A 13,886-nucleotide genomic window follows, 5' to 3' on the forward strand; every position below is an offset into this window, starting at 1 on the left:
CTCAGAAGGGACTTATCTTTTCATTGCAGTATCTATCCCTCGTATGATTTTCATCCTGTACAGGCTTTTCATTTCATACAAATAATTTATATTTAATTCAATTAAGTTTATGATCTTGAAATGATGACACACATATCCAGCGTCTAATATTTTTCAATAAAACCTCCTTGATTGCCTTTTTAAAGCATTAACTGAGATTGTCCGTTTATGGCGCTGATTAATACAAAGCATTTTTTCTGGCGAGTGTTACGATACTTGGGACAGTGAGTTCCCAAACATTTCAGCACACCGAGCTTACATGTGTGATTCTTCTAAGTGGGTTCTAATGTTTCTATAACCTGATAAAATGCTATTATATTTTTGTAGCCACTTTTTAAAAAGTACTTCGTGTGCTGAAAACAAGTTCAGAAATTCAAAGCAATTTATGTGAAGTCATATTATCCTTACATCAGTATCAATTAATTGCTTTCAAGAAAATGTTGGTAAATCTCTGTGAGAAATAAAACATATAATTGTTTATGCTCTGTAAGTCCAAGTGTAAAACAAAAAAACTCATTGCTTATGTTCTTGTGATTTGCATGATCTGGTACAGTGACAGTTATACATTGTCCTTTCAGATGTTTGCTAGTATTTAGGAGAAATTTGGGATGACCTTGGGATGATCTCTCTAAGTCCAGCTGCTTAACTCTAAATTCTATTTAATAACAGTTTGTGAAATCAGCACATCTCCTTGGAACTCTCCCGTGGGTTGCAAGTGATCAAACAGACAAAGCCATAATGACAGGACAGTTAGATTGGTTTAACAGAAAGGGAACTGTAGAGACGTTCATGAACAACTATGAAACTGCACATTGGGAAGGCCATATCCTTTATTAAAATCACCACAAATACAAAAGCATCACTGAACTATATATATATACTGTATATGTATATTCTCAAATTCTTAGAAATTTATCACAGGTTTATTGGCTTTCCATCTTATTACATGTCATATCTCTAAAACATTAAATAGAAACAAAAGTCTCCATGCAATTTTCAGATGAAAAACATTCTGTGCATTTTCAGTTTGTGTGTTTTCATTTAGATGGTTGAAAGGGTTTGCTAATAAATGTTTCCCAATTTAGGCTTTCTGGCCATGGGAGTGACATGTCCTGTGTCATGTAGAATTTGATAGCTTGTGATGTCCGTTTAAATTTCAAGTGTATCTTGCCTTCTCTGTAGCAAGAGCCAGCCTGCGGATATTGGATATACAACCAGCTGCAGCTTCCTGGAGATCCTGGTCAGGGGACCCAACCATATCCAGTAGAAGCTGTCACACATAAGGAGGAGGAGAAGGGACACAAGAATAAAAACATTAATCTAAAGACATAAAGTTAGGTTATGAAAATAATTTTCAATAGTAAATTTTTTTAAGGCCACCAAAAAAGCATAAGAAATTCCATTTAAGCAAATACGAATATAAACGGTGTTTAATCTGACGCAGGAATTCCTCAAGCACTTCTTACCTTTCTGGAGCTGAATTAGACTCCTTCCTCCTCACTTTCTCTGGGTATCTAACTGCTATTTTCGGGTTCTGCTTCTGAAATTTCTCTTGCATCTTTTCTGGCTTTTCCACCTCTCAGAACAAGCCAACAGCATACCATGCTTAGATTAGTAGGGCATCCACTTAGGTTTAATCTCTCTGAGTTCCAATCCACCTGATCATGTCACAACCTCATTATATCAGTCACTTAATAGGGACTTTCAGTGACTTCCAGTGCCAACTAACTAGAGCTGATCTATTAACTAGTCCTTGAAGGGTTTGTGCACTCTGGCCTCAATGCATTTTCAGCTATTCATCTTTCTCCTCTTCTCCAAGATCATAACTTTCCCACTTCTCTTGGCTTTACTGATGCTATCCCCTATCTAAAATGCCTTCCCATCCCCTTCTCTGGCTTGCTCAATTTTATCCATCTTTCAAAACAGACCTAGCCAACTTTTCCACGAAGCCTCCAAGATTTCCATCAAACTAAATGCCATTTATTCCTCATCAGGCTCTCAGCAGCAGTTTACTCAAATGTCTGTCGCTACACATATTTTTCCCTTTTCAACAGATAATTGGCTTAATGCTTTCTTTCCTTCTTTAGATTCTAAATGCTTAAAGAAACGTACAGTATCTAATGCACAGAAGACAAATAATGAAATAGAACATTTAAAATCTAGCAATTATGATTCTAATTAATAGTCCTGGTAAAAGATTTTTTAAAAGTAAATTTGAATCACATATTTTTTTACCCAGTAGCATTTGAGTGCAAATGTGGATGATGCCAAAAAAAGAAGATGATTTGATAAGCAAAGAAATCTTATTAAGAAAAATATCGTGAGATGTCTTACATATGCCAGGCTTAGAGTGTGGCTTTTACTCTACAGGTAATAAAAAGAAGTTATTTAAGCACTTTAATCAGGAGAATGACACGATCATATCTGTATTTTAGAAAGGTAGCTTTTACAGCAAATTATAGAATATAGACTGTAGAGAAAAGAGGAGGAAGGGTACTGTATTACTTCATGTAGAGGCAACAGGATGGAATAAAAGGTAAGGATAGTGAGGAAGGAACAAATTCAAGGGATATTTCGGATGAAATAACTATTCAATAAATGGCCCCAGAACAACTGCTTATCCAAATAGAAGAAAATAAAAATGGTAATCTCACATCATACATAAATAGCAATTCCAGATGGATTAATTATGTTGTAGGAATCTCTTCTTAGTTCAACTAAAGACAGGGTCCTTTTCACAAGGCCATGAAAAATTAGGCTCACAGACAATTTGAAGGGGGAGAAAAATGGAATTTATTGGGCAAAATGGGGGAAAAAAGGGAAACAGGGACCCTCCACAAAGCCAGAGTCCCTGTGGGTGCGCTCCCTGACTCGCAGATTGAATCCCAGCTATCACCCAGGAAGAGGAGGGGCCAGGCTCCTGCCTGCTGCAAACAGCAGGAACTTCTGTGGCTCCACCCCAGTGCACATTCCTCCCAGTGCACAGGCCATTTGAAGTTTCTCTGGGGACCGCTTCCCACCTGGCTGTCTCAATGAGATTAAATAAGAAAAGGACAATGCAAAACATTTAGAAGGTTGTATATGAGAACATCTTGTTCAAATGGGAGCACCGAAGGACGTCTGCCCTCTCAGTTCCTTGGCCTCCCATTGTCACTGATCTTCACACTTCAGCCTTCCACCTTCAGAGTTACATCTGGGCCCTGATTTTTCATCACTTTCAACAGTCTGACCTCCAAACTCTCTGACCACAATGTCTCCTCCCACGATTTGGCTATGCAACCATCTTACTTGTTTGTTCTCATCATGAGCTCTTGTCCATGGGCTCACATACTTTTTCTTTAACCATCTTCTGTCTTTGCTTCCTCCATAACCAGCTTACATTGCATAGTCCATCTTTTGAATCATTCTCTTATCAGTTTCTGAAACCTCCTTACAACATCCCTCCAGGAAAACCATAACTGTCCATAAATCCAACTCTGTTCTTCCCTGTGCCTTCACCAATAACTGAGTCCTGCGGGAGGCCATATGTCAACAACAAGGCAAATCAATCCTCTATCAGTTCAACCTCAACTGGATTCTCATTCACTGCCCAGCAATCAAAATTTGTGTCCCTCTCATTAGGTTACTTTCCCTTTCCAATGCCTATTTTAAATCTTCCTTCTTCTTCAATCTCCAGTTCTTCTTTTTAGCTCCCATTTCCAGAAGATGACCAATAAGGTCTCCTTCATAAACTTGATAGAAGCCATTAGATAGCAACTACTCTACCTAAAACGGCAACCATGCCAGTGTCTTAGCAGATCTTTTTATCCTACCTTTCAGTTACAATGGCTCTCTCCTATCCAAGGCCCACCATCCACTTGTATTCTTCATTCATTCTTCTTCTTCTTAGGACATTTTACTACCAAATACTCCCTGTCTCTCTTCTACTTTAGCTTTCACCTCTTCCTTTCTAATGATTCCGTTATCATTTAAACACGTCTTACACATTAAAAATAAAAATGAAAAGACACCACTTTGACCCCATTTTCTTCCCTTCATAGCCAAATTTCTTTAAAGAGTTGTTGTCTGGAATTCCTATCTCCAGTCTTAAATTCCATCCCACTCACTCCAGGCTGCTGTCTGCTTTCAGCTCTCCTCTGAAATAACCGTCTCGGAGGATGTCAGTAACTTCCTTCCATGTGGCTAAGAGTAGTGGACACTTAGGAGTTCTCATCTTATTTGACCCCTTAACAGCATTTGATATAATCGGCCACTTCCTCCTTCTCTGCCACTGGCTTCTTCTACCGTACTCCCCACCTTTTCCTTGTATCCATTCCTTCTCATCTTCTCAATCTTCATGCATGGCTCTGTCTGCTTCCCCCAAACAAAAATTGTTAGAGTTCATTGGAACAAATTCCTCTTCTGTTTTCATTCTGTTCTCCCTCTGTAGATGACATCTTTCACTACCTGAATTCAAATGGCATTCATATGGAACCATCTTCTAAATTTCTATCTCCACCCCAGAAACCTCTTTGGAATGGAACACTTCATATCCAACACTTCTTAGCCATCTCCACTTGGAAGTCTCACAGCCACCTCAAGCTTAATAGATTCCAAATGAAATTTTTTATTTTTTCTATATAAACATGAATCTCTTTCCAAGTATTTTCCTGTATCCATAATAGATGTTATCACTTAGTTGTTCAAGACGGAAATCTGCGTGCCTCACACTCACTCCCACCCTCATCTCCCCTATGCTGCATCCAACTGATTATCATATTCTTGTGATTCAGCTGCCTACACATCTTTCAAAGTCATTCACTTCTCTTTATTGCTATTGTCATTCACCCCAGTAAAGCCTACAACACCTTCCCACTGTCCCCGCACACTGTCTTGTCCCTGTCTGATGAACTATTCATACTGTATCTAGAGTAATTGCCTAAATTGCGAAATTCACTAATAAGCTACAATGTTTTTGAGAAACAGGAAGAAACAAGACAGGATCAATCTTCTGAGATTCAAGAGAAAGGAAGATTCTATTCTGTATGAGGGAAACAGGGAAGTTTGGAGGGGCTCATGCCTTGGGAGTTTTGTATTATTCTTTTTCTCCAGCATCATTCAATATCCTAGGCATAAGACAGAGGAAATAGATTATAGGACTGTGATTCATTTGAACAGCCATATGGTCTGTGCTGGGCTGGAAGGGAAGTGAAAACAGGAGGCTACTGATCACTGGGAGAATTAGGAAGCGAGGCCTCAACAATGCAGGAAAACAGTTTTGGTGGGACCAAAGCATAGGAAAAGGGTGAAAATAAGACATTCTCATCTGAGAATGAGATATTTGGAGTTTAAGATTTTACAGATGAAGTTCCTTTGAGTATTGACAAGATCCAGGGTATGACCATGGAAATGTAGGTCAGTGGAAGATTGTTATGCAGTTTTTTGTTTGTTTGTTTGTTTGTTTAGACAAGTCTCACTCTTTTGCCCAGGCTGGAGTGAAGTGGTGTGATCTTGGCTCACTGCAACCTCCGTCCCCCGGGGTTCAAGTGATTCTCCTGCCTCAGCCTCCTGAGCAGCTGGGATTACAGGCGTGTGCCACCACGCCCAGCTAATTTTTGTATTTTTAGTAGAGACGGGGTTTTTCCATGTTGGCCAGGCTGATCTGTAATTCCTGACCTCAGGTGATCCACCCGTCTCGGCCTCCAAAAGTGCTTGGATTATAGGCATGAGCCACTGTGCCCGGCCTGTTATGCAGCTTTATACATACACACAGATGTCTGCATGCATGCATATACACTTTTATATTCTCATTCTCCCTCTCTCACTGTAGGAAGAGGAAATAATGTAAAAATAACGAGCAGGAAGAACAGAGTAGCCACCCTCTTTGGTTATCCTAACACATGGCTTAGATGTCTTTGTATAGCTATTCACACTTAAATCCCTTTCCTAGCTCACAACTTTTAACTCATGATCTATGGTTCAGAATTTTTATTGATCTCTTTGTTTATACCTCACTTTACTATATAGACAGTTAAAATTCTTTTCAAAAATTTTGGATATATTTCGAGGGTACAAGTGCAAATTTCTTACATGGCTATGTTGCACAGTGGTGAAGCCTGGGCTTTTACTGCACCCATCACCCACATAGTGAATATTGCACCCAATAGGTAACTTTTTAACCCTCATTCCCCCTACCTATTTCCCATCTTTTGGAGTCTCCGATGTCTATTATTCCATGTGTACCCATTGTTTAGCTCCCACTAATAAGTGAGAACATGCAGTTTTGACTTTCTGAGTGATTTCACTTAGGATAATGGCCTCCAGTTCCATTTATGTTGCTGCAAAAGACATGATTCATTCTTTTTTATGACTGAGTAGGCATTCCATGGCATATATGTACCACATTTTAAAAATCCAATCCTCTATGAATGGGCACTTAGGTTGATTCCATATCTTTGCTATTGTGAATAGTGCCGCAATACACATACAAGTGCAGGTATCTTTTTGACACCATGATTTCTTTCCCTTTAGGTATACATCCAGTAGGGGGATTGCTGGATCAAATGGCTGTTTACAGACAGTTTTTAAAGCAGATACAACTTTATGAAATTTAGACAATTTCTTCTAGATACATACTTCACACCATTCACCATTTTTCATACTCACATGGCTTTTACTGACCTCCTTGTAGCCCATATCCACCATGGTAACCTTTGTTATCCTGGAGTATGGAGTGCCAACTGTAAGCCTGGAGATTTCACTCTTCCACATCACTACTAAATAATTGAATGTGAGTGCTGCCAGCCTGGATGCCAACGGATCCTGATATTCATATGTCTCTATGCTCAATGGGCCTGTTTTTTCCTCACTTCTGCTTTCTGATCTTTAAATTATTTTTTATATCAAAACAAAACGTTCCAACTAATTTCTTGGTAAATTATATAATCAAGGGATTGACTTGATCCCTTGATTATGTAATTGTATAACCCCTCAATTATAGGATTTTAAAGTTATTAATTTCCCTTTTACCTGAGTTATTTTCTCACTCCTTCTCCCAAGTAGATGATTCATAAGGGTTCATGAGTCGCTGTGTTGACTCCATTGTTATACAAAATATAGCACAAAAACTCTCCCAACAGTCAATCACTTTAATAGACAACAATTATTACTTTACGAATTTTGTTATTACAGCCAGGTCATCACAATGAATAACGCCAGTTACCTGTAGGTGATTCTGGGCCCTGGATTAGAGGACCTAATCCTAAACTAAAAGCTTGATTTCCATAAGCAAATGAGATTTAGAAAAAAATCTAGTCTCCAATTGCCCTTTATTTGTTGTTTAGGTAATAGGAGGAGAATAGATTGCTAGCTACAGCAACTCCACCTAACATCTACCTCTCACGGCCACCCACCTTGCTTCTGCTCCATCCCTTGGCCTCCCCGCTCATAGTTCTGGTCATTGTTGCTTTTTAAATCTGGAAAGAAGTGAAATAAAGTCCTAGTCCATAGCTCAACTACCTGAGAAGGAATCTAGATGCCTCATACTGTTCACTCCTTCCTAGAAAAATCACTATCAAACCATAGTCAAGGGTATGGGTTTTGAGGTCACAGCATCTTGGATCTGTACTCTGACTCTCCCAGTTATTGGGCACGTCACTGAACTTCTTATCCCAACCTTCTCACATGTGTAAAGGAATCACTTACCTCTGGGGGTCACTGCAAAGATGAATTAAACATACATATTTCATAGATGTTTGAACACCCATATTCACAGCCTCTTCCTTCCTTTATGTCCTTTGATCTTTCCCCTTCCTATTTTGTCTGATGATTCCCCCAGCCTTCGCAAACCCAAGTCTGCAGTGTGTGGGAGGGAAGAGTGGAAGAGCACAGGTTGGGAGAATTTACACTGGCAAGGGCAGAGGACTCCTTATGGGACAGAAAAGAGCAACAGAAAGAGAAGGAATGAAAAAGGGGGAAAGAGAACTTTCACCCTGTTTTGAAGAGTTTGAGGGGTTTGGAGTAGAAAGGTTATTTTAAAAGCAACTCTGCAGTGAGAGAGATATACTGAGAAAGATTTAGGACTTAAAGCTTAATAGTGCATGATTGTACTCTCTATCTTCGAGAGAGTAAAACTAGGATTCAAATTACTTTCAGGCCGGGTAGATGACTGTAATCCCAGTGCACTGGGAGGCCAAGGCAGGGGGATGGCTTGAAGCCAGAAGTTCAAGACCATCTTGGGCAACGTAGCAAGACCCTGTCTCTAAAAAATAAAAATAAATAAATAAATTAACCAGACATAGGTGTGGTCGCGTGCACCTGTAGTCTAGGTAGCTGGGTGGGTCTGAGAGGCTGAGGCGGGAGGATGGCTTGAGCCCAGGTCTTCAAGGCTGCAGTGAGCTATGATTGCACCATTGCTGTGACCTCAAAACCCATACCCTTGACTATGGTTTGATAGTGATTTTTCTAGGAAGGAGTGAACAGCATAATGCATCTAGATTTAAGAGACCTCGTCTCTTAAAAAAAAAAAAAGAAAAGAAAAAAATACTTTCAAGTGCTATCAGGTTGCTAGGCTTTTGTTTCTCTGACTGCATTTTTAGGTCAGGACTGGACCATGAGGCAGCCTGGCTTCATATGGGTTATGCATTTGAATCGCATAGTCCAGTGCCCAATACAAAGCAAGTGCTCCATGAATGCTACTCATGCTCATGGTGATTATTTTGCCAGTTCAGAAGTCTGGTTCTGGTGTTATTTCCTGGAGGCCTGGCCTGGTTAGTTTGGAAGGAAGAAGGAATTTTGGGCCAGAGGTCAGTCTAGTTTCTGTCAGCACCTGCTCTAGGCCCTGCCTTGTTGCTGGTTGACCTCCATGGACACCAATGGCCCAGGCTCCACATGCCACTGGCTGCTGCTGCCCTGTACAGCTCTCTTGGAAAGGAAACCCTTGACCTGATGCCTGTCAAAATCTAGCCTGCGTTTCGCCCATCCTCCCTCAGACCTGGTCATTGTTCTGTGGTCTCTGCTTGGGCTTTCTAAGAGTCGGTTGTATTTATTCCCAAACTCTTGATCCAGTTACATAATTTCCCATTGCATAAACCAATGGACTGTGAGTGTCAAGCATATGAGTCATAATGTTTGGCATACAGAAAGCTGCTGTGTGTTGGCTATTCCCAGAGTCAACCAGATAAGGGTTGCTGGAGACAGCATCTCCTGTGTGTTCACAAGACTTATGTTAGAAGAAAACTTTTAATCTAAGCAGATACCCTTTTTATGACTCTACTCTATAAATTAAATTTTTCAATTTTTCTTTACCTGAGTAACTTCTAGTCCTGAGTGTACCAAGAGGATTACTCTTTGTTAGGGAATTTATTTTGCCTTAAGTTTCTTACATTAACCACAAGGCTTCACTCTATATCCCATATGCTGGTTGGTTAAATTTTAGCTTAACAATTAAACCAATGAAGCCAAGCAACTCTTTTTTTTTTTTTTTTTTTTTGTTTGACGCAGTTTTCTTCTTGTTGCCCAGAGTAGAGTGTAATGGTGTGATCTCGGCTCACTGCAACCTCCAACCTCCGACTCACGGATTCAAGCCATTCTCCTGCCTCAGTCTCTGAGTATCTAGGATTACAGGCATGCACCACCACACCGGCTAATTTTGTATTTTTAGCAGAGACAGGGTTTTACCATGTTGGTCAGGCTGGTTTCAAACTCCTGATCTTAAGTGATCTGCCCACCTCGGCCTCCCAAAGTGCTGGGATTATAGGCGTGAGCCACCGTGCCCAGCCAGCATCCCACTATTTTGAAGAACCATGATTTATTCTTTACTGCTGATTTTAGCCTGCTCTGTCCATTTTACTTAGCTAAGTACAGTCTCAATCAAGGGTGTAGAATTGGAAGTCTAGAATTTTCTGTGTGCTCAGGGCCTGAATATTTGAGAAGTACCCCCAGGACCCTCTTTGAGTTTTGCTGCTAACTAACTGTATTGTTTTTCCCGAGTTTTACTTTATTTTCAATAACTGTTACTCATTGCTTTGTTATACACCCAGAGGCTATGCATCTAAAGGTGTTTTACAAATTGAATAAGGTTATGCTACTGTCCCAAACCACCATCTGAAAAATATGTAGCATATATGTGTCTTGGTTTTGAATTGGGCTCAGGAATATGTTTTCATTTTCCTATGAGCCTCACAAGAAGACTAAGGCACTAATTTCTTTAAACTAAGGCACTAGTTCCTTTAAAACTAACAAATACTCGCATAACAGAAAGTTGGTACAAAATCCTGAATTTGATGTGCAGCTAACAGAAATGAAAGTGCAGTGCGTGTTTTCAAATCACTAACACATGGAGCAAGGTGAGGGCGGTTTCTAATCTTTTTGTCATAATTACATAAAATGAATAGTTTTCTCAGGAAAGTGAAATACAAATTTGGTACAAGTGAGTAGAAATTGGTATACACTTTTTTGGTATCTATTTTTTTTTATCTACAGACTTTCTTTCCAACTATAAAGACATTTTTAAATATTCTAAGGGGCTTACCTTTTTGAAGTCCTTGTTCCTTTCAAACTTTTCTCTTTTTAATCCTCCGCCTCTCCCAAAACACACCTAAGGACTTTAAATTTATTGGGAGTTTCATATATACACTGAAGGAAAACTAGCCCCCACGCTTTTGAAAACCTAACTGCACAGAGCACTTTAAAACATCATTCAAACAAATAAGTTTTTACAACATTGGAGTGAACAAGAACGTGGGGACAGGCACAAGGACTGGTTTGTAGATTGGGTTAACACCAATGCTTCCTCTGGTGTAAAAGGCTTTGATCTTAAGGTTCATGCCCTCGGCATGCAGCTGTGACCCACAGTTCACATCTCCTGGAAGGTGTGACAAAGGTAGCATGGGAATTGGGTCTGCATTCAATTTTTACATTTTCATGTAACAGTTTATGATTTTATATAATATTTCAGTTGTGTGAAAAGTATGTACCAATTTGAGTGATAACAGATTTTCTTGTGGTTTGACTTGACATTGTTTGGGTGAACACAGCCTGGAATTAGGAGTTTTAATTAGAGCCGGATGAGCTCTGGAATGCATACCAGGCTTAGGGCTTTTCCCAAAAGATCTTAAGTGCCCAGAGCTGATTTGAACTGGGAACCCTTCTGACATTCTCCTGTTTACAAGGCATTGCAGTGACGTTGTAGCACTCATGCACAACCCAGTAACAAGAAATGCCTTTGGACTGTGTCTGCCTATGGAATGGCTTCCCAACTATTTGAGTTGGCTGGGGTTCTGCTGCTCTTCCAACAGAGGCTCCACCGCAGTTTCTTGCACATCCAGACTCTGAGACTCAGTAATTCATTTCATATGACAACTCACCAAAGCCGGGGGCCTCAAAACATATTCAACATTTGCTGGTTGGAGCAAAACCTTTGGTTCTATTTGGTCAGTGAAGGGAGTCAAGGGGCTTGCCTTTATTGGTTTCTGTCCTCCTCAAGGTGATAGGTGTGTGTGTGATCTGAGGTCCATGTCTGCAAAACTTGGATCTGCTTATTGGATCCAGTGCTCCTTCTGGGTGGACATTCGTAAGTTTATCCTATGGGTTTTCTTCCATGTTTCTTCACGACCTTTCCACTAGAGAGCTTTCATGCCCAAACAGACAGACAGGAGACTTGTACATTGGGTCTATAGTATTGGGAGTAGAAATGGGATATATAATAGAGAGAGCCCTATTGACTTTCTTCTAAAAGTGCTAGAAATGGAGAATGACTTGATGACTGGCTGGGTCAGGGAATTGTGGGACATTGCTCAGCACCCTGTATCAGAGGAAAAGGAAGTGATAAGTTTCTGCCTGCCCAGGGCAGAAGCTCATGGTGTCATCTGGAATGGCCTCAAGTTGCTCTTGGATTTTTATTCCTATTAAATATAAAGAATATTGGCACACACAGGGGCTTCCTACATAAGAATGCTAAAGAAATAATAGGATAAGTATGGATTAAAAAGATCTATGTGGATAAGATTGTTTAGAATTGCATTTTGCTATTGGTTAGATCAAAGTGTAGACGGCAATTCTCTGGAAAAAAAATATTCCCATAGATTATGCAGTAAAGTGACTATGAGTTTATGCTTTGAGTTCAGACAGTCTGAATTTGAATCCTGACTTCACATCCTCCTAACTGTATGTGACCTGAGGTAACTCTCTCTAAACCTTAGTTTTCTTATCAGTAAAATTAGGATTTTTAATAGTACTTTCCTAATAAGATAGATGTGGGATTAAATGGGAAACTTAATGTAAAGTGCTCATGCTATGTGCCCCTAAATTATAGTTGTTATTATTATTACTCCTGTTATCTTGACTTGGAGATTGTTGTTGACCAGAGGCATTAATATTTACTGTTAGCTCATTTTCTCTGCTACAGTTCCTGTTGGATTGATCAATAAGCAATTTTAATCTAGTTACATTGAAAATTAATACATTAACATAAGGTTCATGGTGTCCTGTTAGATGGTCAAAAACAAAAGTCAAGGCATTAGAACTAACACATCTCTATGTTCATAAAAATAGATCAATAAGTTCTTATTCAAATTACTGTTTTATTCTGTATCAGTCTCTAGTCTAGGAGAACATCAAATCCTGCTATGGATTCAATGTTTGTCCCCTTCTAAACTCATGCTGAAACTTAATTGCCATTGTAACAGTATGAAGTGAATAAGACCTGAGGGCTCTGCCCTTATGAATGGATTAATGCTGTTACAGGGCAGTTGGGCTCCTAATAAATGGGTAAGTTTGGCCCCCATCTGCTCTCTGTCTCATGTACTTGTTTCCACCTACTGCCCTTCTGCCATGGAATGACCCTTGACAGATGCTGGTGCCATGGTCTTGAACTTCCCAGCCTCTAGAACTGTGAGAAATAATTTTTTTTCCTCATAAATTACCCAGTCTATATTCTGTTATAGCAACAGAAAATGGACTAAAACCCCACAGGTAAGCAAAGACATGAATTAAATTATCTGGAACGATCCATAGATCTCTTTATTTGAAACAATCCATAGGTTTCCTCCAGACTTTAAGAAAATTGCCCTCTTGATATAAACTCTGAATATAGTGCCTGCATTTAACTTGGGTTCTCTCCCATTGGCATGAGATTGAAAGTCTGTTGGCTGTCTGTATTCTGTTGTTAGATCCATTTTCTGAGAGACTATTTGGAAATAGATTTCTTGGGGAAAGGTTGTATGTATAAAATGGTTAACGAGTGGAACAAGCTGGATTTCACTGTCATTTCTCCAGAATTTTAAGTCTCCAGCCCTGACCTGAACTCTAGACTATTCAGCTTCCTACTTGACATCTCCACTTGGATATAAAAATGGCACCTCAAAAGGGACAGAGCTGAACTCCTAATCCTCCCATTTCCAACCTTATTTCCCACAGCCTCCCCTACTCAGCTGATGCCAACTCATCTCTCTAGTTGCTTGGGATGAAAATCTTGGTGTATCCTTGACTCCTGTCTTTCTCTCATAGCCCTTATCCAAGCCACGAACAAAATTTGTTGGCTCTACCTTCAAAATAAACCCAGAATCTGTCCTGACATCTTCCCATTACCATCACTGGTCTGAGCCACTACCATCTCTTGAACTGAATTTAATGATTAGGTCAAGTTTTCAATACGCAAAAAGATCTGGAGCTGACTTTAAAGGTGCAGCCTAGCGAAAACAAAAATGCTCACATTCAGAATGCAATAAAACCTTTCTTTCCTTTCAAGGGGAGACAGCAGAGAAGAGAAAAGACAACTTAGTGATCTGGGAGAATGGTAGCCTCCTTTAGAGATGGCCATGAGTCTTTTTAAGAACTGACATGCCTAATATTCAAGTCAGAAGTTGCTG

The 13,886-nt window shown here is 39.8% G+C and overlaps 1 protein-coding gene across 2 annotated transcripts in view; it reads right to left on the reverse strand.

Moving 5' to 3' along the window:
- Positions 1-853: 853 nt before the first annotated feature.
- Positions 854-13,886, reverse strand: part of LOC129006237 (outer dynein arm-docking complex subunit 2) — a 196,046-nt gene continuing 183,013 nt past the window's right edge. For both annotated transcript variants that reach the window (XM_054435728.2, XM_063669699.1), the window contains one exon: positions 854-1,309. In XM_054435728.2, the coding sequence (XP_054291703.1) occupies positions 1,196-1,309 (114 nt within the window). In that variant the 3' untranslated portion in view covers positions 854-1,195. The remainder of the gene's footprint in view (positions 1,310-13,886) is intronic.

This window comes from Pongo pygmaeus, chromosome 8 (assembly GCF_028885625.2).
Source record: "Pongo pygmaeus isolate AG05252 chromosome 8, NHGRI_mPonPyg2-v2.0_pri, whole genome shotgun sequence".
NCBI lineage: Eukaryota > Metazoa > Chordata > Mammalia > Primates > Hominidae > Pongo > Pongo pygmaeus.